This window comes from Pleurodeles waltl, chromosome 2_2 (assembly GCF_031143425.1).
Source record: "Pleurodeles waltl isolate 20211129_DDA chromosome 2_2, aPleWal1.hap1.20221129, whole genome shotgun sequence".
In the NCBI taxonomy this organism is placed as follows: domain Eukaryota; kingdom Metazoa; phylum Chordata; class Amphibia; order Caudata; family Salamandridae; genus Pleurodeles; species Pleurodeles waltl.
The window spans coordinates 246,343,050-246,362,691 of record NC_090439.1 but is presented as its reverse complement, the minus strand read 5'-3'; the positions used below and the strand labels follow the sequence as shown (position 1 = coordinate 246,362,691).

Genomic DNA, 19,642 nt, shown 5'->3' with positions numbered 1-19,642 from the left:
ACCTTTTTGTCTCACTACTTCATTCTCAAATTCACACATTCATCCAGTCCCTCTTATCACAGTCACCAACTGATAATATGTGAAATAACTACATAAATGTGTCTGGAATATGTTCCGCAAATAATAGAAGGTATGTGGCAATACAGCAATAAATTATAGCACAAAGATTTAGCTATTGTAGACCGAATTAGAATTGTTTAAACAGAAAAAAAAGATAACTGCAGTGCAAGCTTGAGGATCTACTCATGAGAAATGTTGAGCACAAGGTGCTGCAGACTTGAACAACATTAACAACTGTAGTTAATTTTTCACCTAAGTGTGCATCCTTGCCACAATAAAAAAAACTCATGAAACAGAATAATGTCATTGTTAGAGTGAAAGAGACTAGAAAGCTATGTACTGATAGATTATGGGAATGTTGTCCCAGTTCCAAATACAGGATGCATAGAAGGAAAAGGCCTACTGTCTTTTTTTTCTTTCACACTTTTCAGTCTGCAGTCTGATGGTTTCCTGGCTCCACATGTGGAGAGAACTACCAGAGATAGTGAGTTTGTCTACAAGGTAAGCATAGGTGCTGGTCATTATGATTTTATAAAGTATGCAGCAGGTTGTGAAAATGGTGAGGGACGGCAAGGTGAGCTCATGGAGTTCCATCATGATGGAACTGATGGTATCCAATTTCTTCAGGCCAAGGATTCGATTTGCTGTGTAGAATGCCCTTAAGGCAGTGGTTCCCAACCTGTGGTCTGGGGACCCCTGGGGGTCTGCAAAGGCTTCTCAGGGGGGTCCACAACTGCTTCGAAAATTAAATCTTAACAGATTAGGTCCCCAGCTTTAAGTAATGACTCGGGGGGGAGGGATCCCTGGATTCCAATAATGATTCAGTGTGAGCCCAATAAAGTGGGGGTCCCTAGAAGTCAAAAGGTTGGGAACCACTGCCCTAAGGGATACCATAGTGGAGTCCCAAAGGCCATGGAGTAGGGCTTTACCGCCATCCAGGTGGGACAGTATGAGGGCTTGAACAGCAGCCCTGAAATTGCTTTGTCGAAGAAACAGTTGACTTTTTTTTTTTTTTTTGTACAGAGCTGGTACCAGGCCATTTTTTTTATTTCGCTTTGGCAATGTGTTCCTTGAAGGTGAGGTTGGTATACAGGGAGAATCCAATAGACTTGGTGTTCAGTTTAAGTTGGGGTTCGTGTTGGTTCAGGTGATTGAGCCAGGTTTGCACTGTCTCTAGTTTGATGTTCCTGGCAAATAACAGGAATTCTGTCTTTGTGGGTTAAGCTTCGTGTAGGTGCTGGATATTAATGCTTGAATAATGTGAAAGCAGGGTGATTAAGGCATTGGATGTCTAAGTAGAGGAGACTTTCAAGTAAAAGTGTGCTTCTGCAGCACTTTGGTGAATCTTGTTGCGGTTATCTGTGAATAAAGAAGCAAGTGGCTCCCCATAAAGGATGAGGATGGTAGGAGATGGTATAGAGCTCTGGGTTACTCCACAGGTGATCAGCATCTTTTGTGACCTGGAGATGCCCCTGTGCACAAACTGGTGTTAGTTGGAAAGGTGAGTAGTTATGCCTCTGGACTTGGTGCAAAAGCACCCAAGCACTTAATACATCAAACATACTAGTTAGAATACTTACCAGCTTAGCGGCTGGGGAGCTTCCACTTTCTGGCCATCAACTACCAAGTCTTGCAGTTCCTTAAAATACTTGTCCTTTAAACAATGAAGAATTTCTTTGGCATGGCTGTGAAAATAAATGATAGAAATAAATCATAATTAGCAGCTAGAAAAAGTATTGTTAGGCAGATGAAGCTGCAATGCTATTTTCTGAAACCTGAATTACTAACCACAAAAGCGTGATTTAGGAAAAGGTGTGAAGTAGCAGAACAACCGCCACTGAAAAAACATAGAATGAACATAAAGCAGAGTGTAATGTTATAACTAAGAAAGCACTCCTACTGAGATCCTTTATTTATACTTGGTGGGTCAACGGAAAAGGATGCTAACAATGCTACATAATAATGGAACAATACTAGCAAATGAAAATGAATACAATTGCCACCAAAAGTTGCAACTTACACAACCAGTGTTCGAAACAACCTTAAGCACTGAATATTTAGCCTTGTTCTTCAAATGTTTAGTGAATCACAACCAATCATTGTTGAAACCCAAACAGTTTACTTTATTAAAAAAGTATACTTTGTACAGCTGTTGTAAATTACTAAAAGTGAAACCAAAGGAACCAAGCAGAAATGCTCTCCTATTCAGCATGATCAACAAACCCCAATATATTCAAGGGACAATGTGGGAAAAGACATGGATGTGTTCAGAAGGTTTTTATTTCAGTATACACAGATGATGGATTATTTTTGTTAAATGTTTAAGATCTATTAAATTTACTACCTCAGATGTTCCATCAGGTTAAATATTACCTGCCTAGGTCAGTGATTTATCCTTTTCTAGATTGAGTGACACCCACTTGCTTACACTCCCTGCAGAAAGCAAGAGCTAGTTAAATACTTCTAGTTTTGTTTGGAACACACAGTCACTCGAAGGTCTCCTAGTGCCGACAGTAAGAAAATGTCAGCTGGTGTTCGCGTAGCCGGTGGCTGCAGGCCCGCCTTCCAATGCTGTGGGGACGAACGCATCACTGCAGAGGACGCGGAGCTGCGGTATGGAGATGTTGCGGCAACAGAGACTGCGATCGTGGTGTGTGGTGGTGTTACCCTGCCCTCCCCATGCCGGTTGAGGCTGGTGGATCATAAGACAAGCTCCAGGGGGCTCCGGGAGGTTCAGAGATACCTCGGTAAGCAAGGACGCGCTCGAGGGGGCCTAACATTTGGATAGCAGATCGTGAGTAGGGGAAATGCTAAAATCCTCCCTGCACTCCCTGGAAGTGGTGTGCGTTGCAAGTGAAATTGCAAACTGAAACATGGACGGAGAGCCTGGATGGGCAAGAAGCAACTGCAGGTCACAGTGCGAAGAGTAGCTAAGACTTGCAGGGAAATAGAAGAAAAGTTAAATACAATGGATAACAGAGCTTCTGTAGTGGAGGAAGAGGTCAAGGTTTTGAAAGAGCAGGTGAAAACCCAAGGAGGACAATTAACTGATATCATGTGGAAATTGGAAGATTAGGAAAACCGTCAGGGAAGAAATAATTTGAGATGTTTAGGTATAGAAGAAGAGGCGGAGGGTAATAAGATCAGAACATTCATGATCAAGCTCCTGTGTAATGCCTTTCCAGAGCTTACAAAATGGGATTGGGAGGCGGAAATCCAAAGGGTCCGTAGATTCCCTCTGGTTAGTTGAGTGAGAAAGCGCAATTCTGAATTAAAACATTCAAGAGCCATATTGTAATTTTTGTGGTAATTATCGGTTAAGGCAAGCTATTTTTTTTTTTTTTTTTTTTTTTAAAGGCCCACCCGGATGCCCCATGCCGTAGTGACAATGTTAAATTTTTCACTCAACCGGATTACTGCCATGTTACAGTAGAGCGCAGATGGAGGCTGCAACAATTGATCAAGCCTTATCAGGACATAGGAAGGGAGGCCTTTTTGTTGGCCCCAGCACAGTTGAAGACATTGATTAAAGGGAAACTAGAATATTTACGTGTGAGATTCAAGCAAAGGAATACCTGATGGAACTGAAATTACAGAACTTGCAGAAAACTGAATAGCGACAGAAAGAACTTTAATTTGCCACAAGGATGGGGGTAAACACATTTAGTGGAAGCACGGTTGGTTTGTGGGAAGACCTGTGGACGGCACTTGGGGATACCATCATTCAGACCAGTGGTGGTCTTATTGTCCAAAATGGTGGTGGTGTGTGTGGGGGGGGGGGGGGGGGGGACAGACAGATGGTGGTTATGGAAAGGTAGGGAAGAGGGGAGGAGTGGGACAAGGGAGGGAAGCATAGAAAAAAAAAGAAAAGGAGGACTGGAAGCTTAAGGTTACAGGGGTGAAAAGGGAGGAGACTGAAGGTTAAATAAAAGGGAGGAATAAGAGTCAAAGAATGCAAAAGCGTGATATTTGGCATATAAAGATGGCAGCCAGAAATGTTAAAATGTGTATAATTATTAACAACTGTATGTGCCGAAGGGTAATAGGTGAGAATCGATGGGTATATGGCTAGAATGCGAATTGCATCTATAAATATATGTGGGCTAAATAGTCCCCAGAAAAGCCAAAAAAATTACTAAAGATTTGAAAACGCTGCGCCAGACATATAGACATGTAATAGATTTTTTTTACTCTTTAGGAATGAAGGTAATAATCTGTACTGAACAGAATGTTAAGACCAAGGGGGTTGCGATATTAGCTGGCAGTATTAAGTTTACAAAACGGATTGTAGATAAAAATGGAAGACGGGTGGGGGCTAATTCCACTGATATAAAATGTAACACCAGTGGATCATCCACCACAGAACCAAATAGGGAGCATAGGGTAAAACATCATTTACTATGATGATGCTCTGTGGTGGACGATCCAGCGATGTTACATTTTATATCAGTAGAATTAGCGGAGTGCCCCCACCTTATATATTAGGTGGAGGTCTGAACTTTAATGGCTCTTGGGACGGTTTAAAAGATCTGATGGGTACCACCCTCAATAGGTATTAAGGATGTAAACCACAAGTATATAAAGTTCTCTATAGCTGGCAAAAAGAATTAGGGATGGTGGAAGCCTGGTTAAAACTCTGAACCAGACCCTGGATATACGTACTACTCAGCTCCTTATGTGAAACTGTCCCAATTAGATTATTTTCTCATCTCCCCTGAATTGTTAACAGCAGCAGGGATGGAAATATATCCACGTCTATGGCAGATCATAATCCGCTAATATTGGAAGTAAATATGGAGGGCTCTAAAGATAACAGGAGAGGGTGGACCTTCGAGAGAGGGCTCCTTAACGTCCAGAATATCATCACCATATGATTATATGGATGAAGGAGTTTCTGGAAATTACTAGGGAAACTGCTCTAGTGGAGACTGTATGGGACACTTTAAAGGCAGGGATACGAGGAGAAACCCTGAGCAGCAGCCTCAGAAGGCAGAAGTATACCCAAACTTTGATTAAAGAAGCCTATCTAAAGCTCAAAGAGGCAGAAAGTCATCTGATCTTGGTTATTGAGGGGGGGAGAGATACAAATACTGCCTTAGAGAAGATTGCTATGAGATCCCGCCACTTTTTTGGTTGAAAAAAAACCTCTCAAAGCACTCCAAATGCTATGAATATAGCGAGAAGGTGGCAACGCCATAAGGCAGCCACTGGGGTTATTAGAGAAATTAAAGACTGACAGGGACGGATTATCTCAGACCCTGAAGGTATTAGGGAGGTTTTCGCCAGGTACTATGTTGAACTTTATAAGCCTGCTCCTCCCATAGATCAGCCCACAATGTACAGGTTTTTAAGTACTATAGAAATCAGCAAGCCTAAGAAAGAGGAACAGGAGATACTGGGGGATGGAATCCGCATTGATTAACTTTAAGAGGCAATTCAGGGACTCCCCACTTGGAAAAGCCGTAGGAACGGACGCAATCCCCTTAGAAATTTATAAATATTTTAAGCCTTTATTGCTGCCTGTAATGTTAGAATTGGTTACTCTAGTGCAGAAAGGCAGCAAAGCTCCCACCTCTTGGTCCTCTGCTACTATAGTAGTATTTTTGAAAAGGGGAAAAACACAGCATAATCCAAGTTCATATAGGCCAATCACATTAATAGTGATGTAAAGATCTATTCTAAAATTTTTGCATCACAGCTGTCTACTGTCTTCAAGAAACTAGTCACACCAAACCAACATGGGTTTATTCCCGGGAGGGACACTGCTGATCATATTAGAAGGGTCATCATGCTGTTTGATGCAACTGGCGTGGCAGAGGAATCTATGGCAGTGGCATTATTGTATATTGAGAAGGCCTTCGACAGGGTTATCTGGGATTATTTGTGGCAAATACTGGAGGTGTATGGTCTAGGAGAATTTTTTTTTGCTGGCAATAAAAGCTATTTACATGCACAGAACTGCAAGGATACAGCTAGTGGGAGGACAATCTGACAGCATACAAATAGCGCGAGGCACCAGACAGGGGTGTCCATGCCCCCTTTGCTGTTTGCAATGTATATTGATCCTTTGCTCAGGCAGCTATAAAATAAATCAGCCATCTTGCCAGTTCATAGGTATGGAAGAAATACGAAGATATTGGCATATGTGGACGAAATAGCTGTTGTAACAGCTAATCCGGATGAAGCTCCAAGAGAAACAGAGAAGGAGGTGAGTACGTTAGGAGAGTTTTCTGGGTATTTATTAAACAGAGAAAAAAAACTCAGTTGTTGGTTAATAAGCACAAGACTAATCAAGACTTCCGTAAGGTAGACCATGCAGTATATTTGGGTAGAGATATTACCCCTATGGTGGAGACGATAGTTAGTTTGAACCTGATGTCGATTTCAGGGAAAGCGAAGCAAGATTTCAGTAGATAGAACAAATTGCATATGTCCATAATGGGGAGATCCAATATGATTAAAATGACATTTCTGCCCAAGGTATTGTATCTTTTCCAGACAATTCCTTTAGTTTTTGAAAAATCATGGTTTATAGCAATAGATTAGCTAGTAACCAGATTTATTTGGGCATATGGTAAGAGCAGAAGAGCTAGTAAATTAATGCCCTTACCTAGCGGTAAAAAAAAAAAGGGGGGGGGGGGAATGGTCTGTTCCAAATTTTAGCAACTGGCAGCAGCTTCTCAATATATGCGCCCCTTGATGGTAGGTAATCATGGTATGAGAGGGGTAGAATATCGCCCAAATATTTACGAGCTATTAACTGGATCGATATCTAATGGGGGGACTGTCGATGGAACCTAGCTATTACAAGAAAGTGTGGTTCAAGGTATTAGAAGCTGCTTTTAAATGTTGGATCCCTTAGTGGAAAAAAGCAGGACTTGGCAGGTTTAATCGCTATACGCCAATAGACAATCCCGCCCTCCCAGAGATATTCAAAGATCGTTGTTTTGACAAGTGGGTCCTGCAAGGGGTTCGGAGGTTAGGGGAGTTTTATGGGGGTACTGGGATCAGAACATTTGAGGATCTCCAAGAAAGGTACAGATTGGAGCAAAGGGAATTTTTTTAATATTTACAAATAAGAGGCATTTCAAGTAAGAAAGCCAGTGGGTTAGAGAGGTATGCAAAAAATACATTCTTGGGGAAGTTAACAGGAGGGTCCAATTGTCAATAAGCTCTTTATATTCAATGCTCATGTCAGAGAAACCCAGTGATCTGGATAAATATAGTAAGAAGTGGGAAGGCAGTCTCAATAAGGGAGGTATCAAATTTTATGAATGCCTCAAATTTGATGTACCATGCTGATCTTTTCAGCATTACAAGCAAAGCATTGTAAGACAATATATGACTTATATTATACCCCATTTCAAATAGCTAAATGGGGAAGGTTGGAGGGGACCCACTGCCTGAGATGTCAGGTAGTTGGGGCAGATATTATACATATGTTTGCTACCTCTGTAAAATTGGAGCCGCTAAAAAGGGGGGGTTAAACAGGTGTTAAGAGGGTGATAGGATATGATGTGGTGCGCACACCGGATATTATGATTTTAGGTGTATCGGATAATGGGGGGATGCCACGAAAAGCTTTTATTTTCATATGGCTGTGTATCGATTGAGTGTTGCATCTGCATGGCTAAATTCACAGCCCCTCTCATGTCAGCAGTGGCTGGGATGACTTCTCTATTTATCATTTGGGAACTGCACTGTATCAACGCAAGGGGAGGTATCCTAGGCGTAAGGGGCATATAATATGGGGGCTTTTTGGGGATTGGGTCAGGTCTAGGTAGTGGCTCAGGGAAAGTAAAATAAGGCACAAAGCACTTTATTCGGAATGTATTGTATTACTGGTTGTTGATCTCTCTTCTCCTCATTGTTTGTAATGAATTGTCTTTCTTTTCTGAATAAAAAAATTAATAAATAAAAGAAAAAAAAAATCATATCATTCAATGGAGGCGGGGGTAAGCAAAGGAGCTTCAAGAGTTCTTCTGAAACCGAGGCGAGTCAAAATTAACTCTGTTATTTTTGAAGATTGTTCCACAGACTGGGGGTGTAGACAGAACATGATTTGCCACCCATGAGTCTTGCAAAACCTAGGAATATGCAGGCGAAACAGGTTTGCAGTAGTTGTTAACCTAGGGTCTACTTAGTCTACTCAAGGGGTCCATGGCTACTCAGAAAATTGAATATCATTAACAGATTAATAAAGTGTATATATATAAAGAAGCAAAAACTAGTAATCATTTTAAAACGTTCTGTAAATGTGAAGGAATTTGACACTGGAGGCTAAAAATGAAGTTAGTATCCTCAGATGGATTGATGGGAGCAGTCCTAGTGCATCAAACAGAATATATTATTGACAAGGGGTCTCAACTCACCTTAGAAAAGCTCATACTTACAAACTAAAATTATTATTGTTTTTATTTTATATTTGTTGGTGAATATTTTATCACTTGTGTATTTGTTTGGTGAACACTTGTTTCTGTATTTTTAGAATATTGTTTTGCAGTTCAAATCATCAGATGCTTAGGTCCGCAGATTCCAATAAAGACTCATTGGGGATACCCAGATTTCAATAAGGATTCAGTGGGTGTCCTTGTGTTCCAGTAATGATCCAGTTGGTGTCCACAGAAGTCAAAACTTTAACTACTACTCAGTTAGAAGAATCACCTGCCCTGTTTGGAAAATAGCACTGCAGACTACTGAAGATAAACTGGGATGCCTATCCATCAATTGTACAGCAGGCTATGCATGGCGTTTAAAAAATAACCAGTCGATAAATGGTTAGGGATTGCCCTATTGCAGTGATAGAAGTGAAATGAAGAGTTTCCACTATCATGGGGCAGCAAGGTTATGAATTACTTGCAGCCATTGGACTAAGGAAGATTAAATGTGCAGGTATAGGTTATTACAGTAATCGAATCTGGAACAAAGTAAAGCCAAAACTGCAAGGTGTTTGCTTTCCAGCAATACATAGTGGCGAATAAGCCAGAGATGTTTCAAATGAAAAGAGCAAGATAGAAAGACCAGGGCAACCTGATAGATGTTTCTCATCAAACTGACAATTTAAACACCTAAAGTTCTAACAACTTTCGCTGGTTGTGGGCAAGGCTCTAAATTAGGCAGCTAGAACATAAAATGAATATAGACAAAACCGGAATCTGGTCCTGATCAGACTGTTGCAGAGTCAATACTGACTTATTTACTGGTATAGGGAGTTCCGGAGGACAAGAACGTCTTTGGAGTGTGAGCTCATTTTGAAACAAAAAAACAGTGTTATATGCTTGTGCACTGAGACTCAGGCCAAAGGATTCAACGATAGCTGTAAGATTTTGCGTGTCCACATTAAAGCGATAGAGTGAGAGTGCCACCCACTTTGGGATCCCACAGGTAATATGAGTAGACTAAGAAAAATCATTAACTGCCATCACCTGCTGGCTCCGGTCTGCTCAATGCCACTCAATACAAAGCAATGTAACCCTAAGGTCTGCAGCAGAATAATACAAATGGCATTCCCTACTTTGATAAATCCTGCTGGCAGAGCAAGCCAATTCAGGATGCTTGTGCTGTTGTCAACAGATGCCAGAAAAAACTAACAGCAAGTTCAGTGTTTTGGTTATGACTGAAAACAACCTGCGGGTCATCCAGAATATTCTTGAATTCTTTTAAGTTACACATTTGTTAAGTGATGAGGGATTCATAAACCCTGGCCACACCAGGTAATGGAGTTAAACAGCAATAATTAGAAGGCAGAAGATGGCCCAAGTGGACAATGGGATGATGGTGCCTGTTAGACATGGTCATTTTTGCAGGGTCATCCCCAAGCTTTTTGCCTTCCTCCAATTTTTCTGACCCTCTTTTTGTTGGCTTTAGGACTCTGAGCACTTTAGGACTGCTGATCAGTGCTAAAGTGCATGTGCTTCCCCCCCTTCTAAACTTGGTATGATTGGCTTACACCTCATTGGCACATTTAATTTACCACAAAGTCCCTTGTACAGTGGCATCCCCTAAGCCCAGGGCCTGTAAATTAAATGCTACTAGTGGGCATGCAGCGCAGCTTTCGCCACACACATATAAGTAGCCTTTCAAACCAGTCTCAGTCCTGCCGCTGCAGAGCCTGCGTGAGCAGTTTACTGCCACCCTGGCTTGGGAAGTCAAACTACTTGCCAAGGCCTAAACTCCCTTTTTGCTACAATTAGGTCACCCCAAAAGTAGGACTTAGTTAGCCCTATGGGCAGGGTGCTGTGTATGTAAAAGGTAGGACATATGTCTTTATGTACTACGTGCCCTAGTAGTGACAGCCTATTTACTTTCTCACTACTGTGAGTGCTGCTCTTATAGGATTCCATTGGAAATGCCCTTTCATATGGCTAAGTGTTATCTTTTGATCTATGAGGAATAGTATGTTTGGAATGGCAGAGAGAAATCCTGCTTACGGGTGTGGGTGGATTTTTCTCATTACCATTGCAGAAATGCCATTTATATAAAGTGGGCATTTCTCTGTGCTTATAACTCTTGCAACTTGACTCCAATCCACGTCTGGGGTAGTGACAGCTGGGCTTTGTGCATACTTTCCAGACAGCCATCACACAGTGAGGGTGGAGGTGTAATAGGAGTACATCTGCATACTGATTAGTCATCCTGGGCTGGGAGAGGAAGAGGCGGGGCACACTTACATTTCGTATAGGCAGTGTCCTGACACAAAAGGCTTGTTTAACGTCTACTGATGTTTGGAGCCAGTGTGGAGGAGAAGGGGCATTCCTGGAACTGGTTAGAGCTAGTTGGAAACTTCTCCCCAGTGCTAGAACCTGGGGAAATTGAATTTAAGTATAGGGGTTGTTCCCCATGTCAACACAGAGGAGCGGCCTAGACACCAGATGCTGCTGGAAGAGAATGCTATGCTAGGAACCGACAGAACTACCTTGCCATTGTGCTGACCTGCGGCTTGCTTGGTTACTTGGCACACAAGGACCCTGATGTGCTGGCTTGCTTCTAACTCTCTTTACCTGCCTGTTTCCCAGCTGTTCTCCAGGAGTTGGGTGGTGTGTGCTTTCCCCCCCCCCTGTGCTGGTGGAACCTCTTGCTTCGAGCACAAAGTGAGAACTGTGACTCAGGGAAAAGAGACTGGTGGACACTTCAGGATTCTGATGGAAGTTGTTTAATCGGTCCCAGGAGGGGCCACGGTGAAGGAGTATAGAAGCTGTGTTTTGGGCCGTGCGATCAAAGCATGCACTTCCTAGTGCCCCTGGGGCACAGGTGGGCTCTCATTCCTGAGACCGTTCACCACCATGGCCCGGCGAGAGCATCAGAGGAGCTGGCTCGCAGCTCCCATCACAGAAGGTCTACCTAGGCCAAGCGGGCCCCCGTGGGGCAAGGCAGTTCATTGGGCCCTGGAGGGCTCTGGACCCGCTCCCCAAGGCCTGTGCAGGAGGAGACTAGGGCGCTTGCAGAAATAAGTGGCACAGCATGGTCACAGGCAACTGGTGCACCAGAGAGTGAGCGCGGGACTGGTCCACGTCTTCTGCGCTGGAAGGGAGTGTGAATCCTCCTACGCACTGGGGGCTATCAGTGTTTAAGAGAAGGTACCCCATTTACCATAGGAGGCGCGCGCAGGAGCTCCTATGATGATGAGGTGGGCTTTCACTCACTGTGCACCTTGTGAAGGAGAAGAGGGTGAGTAGGCCCTTCCCCTCCCCCTGAGGTTGCTCATACCGTGAGGTGGGGTAACTTCACTTTGGATCCACTGGCAGGATGGGGAGGAGTCCTCAGAGGCCCTGATACAGTCAGTTGTGTGTGTGGAGCATTACCGTAATGACAGAGGTACGTAGATGTCTCAGCACCTCACAGTCACCCTTAACAGACCGTAAACCTAATAGGTGTGCAGAGAACCCTATAGCCAACGGCTGGCATACATTAACGTGCATTATGTGATAGAGGTGCAGGAGCATCTGAACTGTGGGTCTATGACAAGTGCCTATACCTGTAATAATACTGATAGGATGTTATTATTGCCGCAATCATTTATGCACTCCAGGGATGAGTGGTAGTCTCTGCACTGTCTATCCCTCTGTGTTTGCCCTGCATCTTTTAACCTGACGTTACGGATATGTTGTCTTTGCGTTGTTGGGGAAACATGTATATGGTCAGGGTCTGCCTGATATGCATGGGGAGGGCGTTTTGTTATGGTCTATGCCTTTTGGGAATATTTCAGCCATGTTTTCCCTGTAATGTTTTATGACATATACAACATGGGAATATTTCTATTATTTTGCATTGATGATGATGGTCTGACAAGTGTCTCCTTGGTACAGTATTGTTAATTTTTTTTGTCTAATGATGTTTTATGCAATACAGTATATTTTTATTTAACATGTTCTGGAGCTTCCTTTGTGGTTATTTGTTGTGTCACTAGCGTTGTGTGTGCTGTGCAAACGCTTTACACACTGCCTCTGGGATAAGCCTGACTGCTCGTGCCAAGCTACCAAGGGGTGAACAGGGGTTATCTTGGTTGTGTAGCACCCTTGCCCGACCTGAGTGGTGGTTAATGCCTGGTGGATGTGCCTACTCTAGCCAACCAAGAATCTAATTTCTAACAGTGCCAGTTTTAAAAGAATTACAAACAAGGCAACTGCATCAAAGAGGCATTAAAAGAGTCTATAAGGCAGTGGTAGCAAAGGCTCATAATTTACGTAGAACATTTGGGGGGGCGGTGTGAGAATGAGGTCAGATAGGGAGCTAGAAGTGCAGCAAACTATTAAAGAACGAAGAGCAGGCCTATTCAAATAAAGCACAGTTAGACCATGATCCTGATTTTATGTCAGGACCGGAGGCTCAGATTATGCTTTTCTTTCCATGCTATTAATAACTCAGCAGCCAATAGGAAAGATTATTATACAAAATCTAGCTCTATTAGTCTCCAGGAGTCATTCCAGTATTGGATTATAGCCCTTAAAAACGATTATCCCGTTATAGAGTCTCCACAAATCATTCCAGTATCAGAATATAGCCCTTCAAAATGCTTAACCCATGAAATCCAGAGTGAAAATCTATCTCCATGTGCAAAAAAAATAAAAAGAATGAAAAAAATATATTTATATATACATACACACACACACACACACACACACACACACACACCCAGGGGTGTGGAATTTATTAAAATATCTACTTGTCCAGGGGACAGGTTGCTTCTCAAATCTACTTGTCCTGTAAAAAGATCTACTTGTCCCTTTGGTGCCATGTAGTGTGGCGCCAAATTATGGCAGCAATCTCATTATGTAAGAGCTCTGATAATAGCCTTTCTGATTATGCCAGGGCTACTACCACAGTAGGGCTTGAATACTTGCAGTTTCAATCCCTTCTGTAGCAATTTCCTTATTTTGCCACCTTTCTGCAGATCTGCATAATGGGGCTGGAGGAAGCAGTAAGCAATAGTTCCAGGGCTGGAATGCCTTTGAGTCTGCAAACCTACTAACCTGCATGTTTTAAAGATTTTCACCAGCTTCTCTCTAATATTTTCCCATAATAAGAAAGGTTGGACATTTACTCCTGACAATGGCAGAATTAGAACTTCTTCCAGGGTTGGGAAGAAAGTGGCTGGAGGGAAAATGAACTTGCAAATGCTCAATAGATTTTCACATGAGCAAATCTACACATGCATATTTACCCATGCTAAAATACAGTTCACAAATATTTTATAGGGGTACGACATATACCATGGGTGCACTTTTGTGACTTTCTTTAAGAATTTGGGGCCATATGTAGGTAGGTTCAGATTTGCGACCCGCAAATCCGAATGTAGGATGGTGTTCCTGACACCGTCTGTGATTCGCAAGGGCTTCGCAAATGCCCACCTCATGAATAATCATGAGGTGGGTCGCAATTTGCGACCCCCTTGCGAATGGCGGCCCTCACAGGGATGGTGGCCTGCTGGAGACAGCAGACCACCATGTCTGACTGCTTTTCAATAAAAGCAGTTTTTTTATTTTTTTTTATTTTTTTTTTTTTTAATGCAGCCCGTTTTCCTTAAAGGAAAACGAGATGCATTACAAAAATGAAAAATGAAACGTTTTTGTTTCATTTTTTCAGAGCAGGCAGTGGTCCGCATTTTTTTTTTTTACAGCGACATTCACAATGGGGAAGGGGTCCTATGGGGACCCCTTCCCTTTTGCGAAAGTGTTAGCACCCATTTGAAATGGGTGCAAACTGCGATTGGATTGCCCGCATTCGCAAAACAATCCTACATTGCACTGCGAGTCGTAATTAGGAAGGGAACACCCCTTCCTAATTAAGAGTCGCAAACCCGTTTTGCGATTCGGTAACCAGGTTACCGAATCGCAAAACTGGGTTTGTGCATCGCAATGTGCTTTTTCGCTGTTTGCGACATACAAAAAGCTACCTACATGTGGGTCTTGGTCCCTAATTAGGTCTGGTGTTAACAAAGACATTTTGTTTTTATTAAACTTCTATTTCTCTCTCTTTCGGCTGGCTTTACTGTGAGTGATCGCATTCTGCTCTTCCACAAGGAGCATATTGGCACACAAAGTAGTTTTGTTCAGTGTCAGGAACTACAGTGGCAATCAGTGACGTAACAAAACTGGAGGGAACCCCTTTGCAAAGAACATGGAGGAGCCCCCTCTCCAGACTCACTCAGGGCAGGTGCTGTGCTGAAGGGGCCCCCTGGAGGGCGGCTGCGGGGCCTTTGTTATGCCACTGGTGGTAACGTGTGCTTTTAGAGTTCAAAAACGTTTTGGGGGGGCTTTTGCCAGTGTTTTGTTACAATGTTGAGGGCCTGGTAGCTCCCACAACAATAAAGTGTTACAAAAGCCATGTCAAAACAAGACACGCATTGATGAAACTAAAAGACTTATAAAAATATTTCAGATCAATTGGCTTTGTCAGTGTTTGTTTATTTTCATGCTTCCCATAATCGTGTTGAAAATGGTTACACTGATTTTCCATTAGAAATATTTTTGGGAAATACTAGCATGCATCAAAACATTTTACTAAATGACACTTCATTTGCATCTAATCAGAGAGCATTCTGGGAGCATTATACTTAGCCTCATAGCCTAAACTTTTCAAACGTGTATACACGTTTTTTTTTTTTTGTACTGGAACCAACATCAGTAGTGAAGTGTGGCCTTAAAACATTTATTTACAGCACTCACCCTAATAATAAAGGCTTTCAAATAATGAACCATAAATACAAGTTCGAACAGCATTATATTTTGGAAACACATTACCTCAACTGCAGAGAGTTCCACTCTCTGTAAACAGGCAGCCAAAGGGTTTGTGCTGCAGAGGATTGGGCCTATTTGTCCAAAGGACAAAGTAAACATAAAAATGTGTTGCCCTTGACCCCAAACAAGATGTCCCGGGCATCGGGCAATAGGAATTCCACATCCCTACACACACACACACACACACACACACACACATATATATATACATACATACACACACACTTTTTTTTCAGCTTAAGGCTGTTGTCACCGTGATTCCAAGAAAACATCGAAAATGATGTGCCTAGGGAAAAGGAAGAAAGTAAGGGACCTTGATATTTGAAAGAAGTAAACATTTGATGATTAGAGTATGGCTTTACATATGCGTCAGTTCACACTAAACTGTTCAAAGCTCAGAGAAGTATAACAAAACAAAAAAATACAAAAAAATAAATAAAAAATACAAAATCTTTCATGGACTTAAGAAATGGACAATCGGCCCACAAGTTAATATCTTCTAAGATATATGAAGCATCTAGAACAATAGACAAATTAAAAAAGTGTTGATAAGTTTGGAGTATGGCCATTCTTTGTCAATTATGCTGGTTATATAACGCAGTGCCTGGTACTGGGTTTGGCGCCACTAAGTATCGAGATGCACATCTTCGGAGAGCTGGAAGCCCCAACTGTAGGTCCCATCTCTAGATCATGTGTATTTGCTAAACTTTGAAGTGTTGCCCAATACTATTATCAGAAAGAAGAGCATTTATGCCTTCTCCACTTGAAAGTGCCCCTGGAATTTCTTTGTGTCTTATAGGGTCAGTGGGAGCATGTAGATGAGAACAGCAAGGAGCCCAAACCACTCTGTATATCAGCTCAGAAGATGCTAAAGACAAGGTCTTTTCCCACAAAGTGTGAAACCCTCAAATAGTAGGGTTTGTGAGCCATCATCCATGTCATAAGTCTCGAGTCTATAGTAGTTAAAAGGTATTTCAGACCCAATGTAATTAGGAAGCCCTATTTTTGCAGCAATTGACATCCCTTAAATTGTCATTTTGTGAGTGCCCTTCATGGTCATGCTTTAGTGCGATAAATTATAATGAATATTACTTTGAAGGAGACAGCTTGACTTAACAAATGTAACCACACACCACTGTGCAATCAGCTGAGCGAAATTTGCCAGATTAGCCCAAAAGAATATGATCCTTTTTTGTCTAAATGCAAGTCTATTGGCAGGCATGCACAGTAGTTTCAACATTGTGGTGGTGATATCTTTTGAAAACCAAAGTCTAATCAGCCGAGCAAGTTCTCCAGGAATGGAAGACCGGACAGAATGCTTATAATGAAGAATTACCCGTCTTCAAGTACGTAGTAGCTGGTTATTGCTAGAGAAAGTCAATGTTATTTCTGGCATAATCACATAAATACATTTTCTTACTTCTGCAGCACATTGATAGGCTTGATCTCTTCGAAAATTTCTAACTGTTGGTAAGTCACAGCATGTTTTTTACCTCTTATATCCAGTTATTCTTAAAGTTGCTGGTAAAGGCTCCCGTAGTGATTGCATGAACTGGTCCCATTCTCCCTCTGGGACAAGCTTCAACTCCTGATAGTATTGTTCAAACAGCTTATTTTCTTTGACTATGTCAGGATAGCCACCTTCCCAACCCTGAAAAAAATTATAAATATAACTGTACCCTTCTGAGCACAAACAGAAAATCAGTTATCTATGTGGCTGAAACTAATGGACAAGAAAGCATGGCAGTCCTGAGGAGAGTTGTGCAACTTGCAAGGCCAAGCTTGTGGTAGGCATTCAAGACATTCACTACTAAGGACCTACACTATCAAAGAGTAACTACCCTTCAGAAACAAGCCTATAACCAAAAATAAAACAGGCCCTTAATAATGAAAGGGCGTTTCTGTGACTAAATGTTAGATTTGAACACTTAGCAAGAGCAGCATATTACTTCATTAACAGGGCATCAAAGCAAATTCTAAGTCTTAACTTTAACACATGTACATTTTTTTCTGAAGTTCCAAGTGACTTTTTGAAAACCACTGTAGTTGCATATAAAAACAACCTCAGATACATAACAGCAAAATCATACACAGACCAAATTATAACTTTCATGGGAAAATACACTCACACTGCAGTCTCTGAGCATACTGGCTGAAGTGGAAGATTATGCAGGAGCCAGGTGGGTAATAATGAGAAAAACAAAGAATACTTTTAGATAACAATAAGCTTCCAAATTCGACTCTCCCCTTAGCCAAAATACTCGTATGGTGACAGGTCGAGCAAAACAAGGCTGTTGCTACCATGAAGTCCAGATGGTTGCCCAATCACCAAATGCAGGCATACACTATATTGGTACATGTATATAATAATAATTTTACACACACAACACAGCACAGCTCCAGCAATCTACTGAGAAGCTTACTAAGCACACCAGCATCATTGATGTAATAAGTTTTAATGTTTCCAATGTGTAACCAGCTGTTGGCATAAAATATTTACTTCTTGTTTGAACTGGAAGCTGTAACACGTCAAAAAGATCTTAGCCGCTTGCAATTATATGATACAGCAAATCAACTGTTTTCAGAATTCGGTCTTCCTTGTAAAAATGTTTCTGAAAGATAATAGGAGTGGCTGAACCATTTGACAGCATCCACTGATAAAAGCTGACCTCTCTGGTGAAAACACTCTCTGCCTCAAAAATGTATAGGAAAAAAACATGGTTAGATAGGATAAGGTTTTCACTCTAAAGCCCAAAAATAATTGAAATTTGTCAGTTACGGTAAGCAGCGCATTCAATAACTGGCACTGTCCGTCTTGTTTAACTCTTGTTAGACTATACTGCCCATTATTACACAGCCATTTTTATAAGAGTGTCTTATGAGTGGTAGACAATTTAGCGAAGGGGGGGGTCCCCAGCTGTGACGGTCCAGAGCTGTGTGCGGCTGGGGCTGGCCGCAGGTACTTCCACCCTATAAAGGTGGCCAGGCCTGCTGTGCGCTGCTTATGGCCCAACCAACCACAGGTGTCCAAACCCTCAATGCGCACAGGAGTTGGCCCACAGAGTATGTTTTTTTGTTTTTTGTTTTTTTTAAATGATTCAAAGATCCAAGAGCTAGGTTCTCTTTCCTACAGCAAGTTTCATACTCTGGTACCGCAAACCCAGGGTAAGCTTCTCTTACCATGTCACACCTTAAGTAGTTCACTGTCACAAAGCCCTGACTGCTAACCCCCAAATTGCGAGGCATGGATTTGTGAGCTGGGCCTGGGTTCGCAGTGCCTGGGACACGAAGCTTGCCCTGCCTGCAAATTATTTTCAGAATTTACGGTTCTTTGACATCTAAGATAGAGACTGGGTATGCAGTACATATAAAAAGGTACTGTGATCTTTGAAAGTCATTTCAAGGGTTAAGGAACCTTAAATTCCAAATGGATCTTCAGAGAGTGTAATGTAATGTAAACCACCAGGGGGTTCTTTGAGGGTCATCCACTAACTCCTGGGGGTCAAGTACGAAGGCCATGCACAATGGGGAAATGCCCACCTGCGGGGGGTTGGGCGCAGGGCCTGGCCACTCGGCACGCAGCAGTGGGATGGTATAAATACGTTTGTTAATATAATATTACCTTACGTTAAAAATAAAAATAAAAAAAAACACTAAAATTCATAATTTATAATTATTTCAAGTAACTATAGAACTTGAGCACTCTAGATACAGAAACATTATTTGACCAGGTAATCGGGTGCTCTATTCGTGATACAATGTGGTTTAGTACTCTATTTCTTAGCTCAATTCGTTCAAACTATTTAATCTCTCTCCCAAGTGTGTGTCCATAGACTTCAAAACAAGCTCTCTCTATATTTATATAGCTGGTAACAGTCTGCTGGGTGCTCATAGTGCACATCCGAGGAGCCTGATACAAAGTATTCCCTATGGGGAGTTACTTAGAGCCCGTAGGAATTGTGGCGATGAGTTAGATTTTCAACAAGTAGGTGATGAGATGTGTGAGAGATTCAAAGAAAGGGGTTATGGGCCCAAGTCCATTGATTCAGCCAGACGTAAAGTGGAGAGTTTAGGAAGGGAAAATCTACTTTACCATGTTGATAAGCTTGAAAATAGAAGTGAGGATAAGGTTAGATTTATAACTACTTTCAGCAATCTAGCCTATGAGGTAAGGAAGGTATTGAGTAAAAGCTGGCATATTCTACAAACCGATCCATCACTGGTCAATCATATTGGAGATAAACCACAAATAACATTCAGGAGAAGTACGTCGCTTAGGGATGATCTATGTAGAAATGAAATAGTAAGAGATAATGACAGTAGGGGGTAACCTTGGAAATGGTTTT

The 19,642-nt window shown here is 41.9% G+C and overlaps 1 protein-coding gene across 1 annotated transcript in view; it reads right to left on the bottom strand.

Moving 5' to 3' along the window:
* NSUN2 (NOP2/Sun RNA methyltransferase 2) overlaps window positions 1–19,642 on the bottom strand; it is a 480,899-nt gene that overhangs the window by 405,573 nt on the left and 55,684 nt on the right. The window contains exons 2-3 of the mRNA XM_069219708.1: window positions 16,790–16,947; window positions 1,641–1,745 (exon numbers count right to left, since the gene is read on the bottom strand). Coding sequence (XP_069075809.1) covers window positions 1,641–1,745; window positions 16,790–16,947 — 263 coding nt within the window. The remainder of the gene's footprint in view (window positions 1–1,640; window positions 1,746–16,789; window positions 16,948–19,642) is intronic.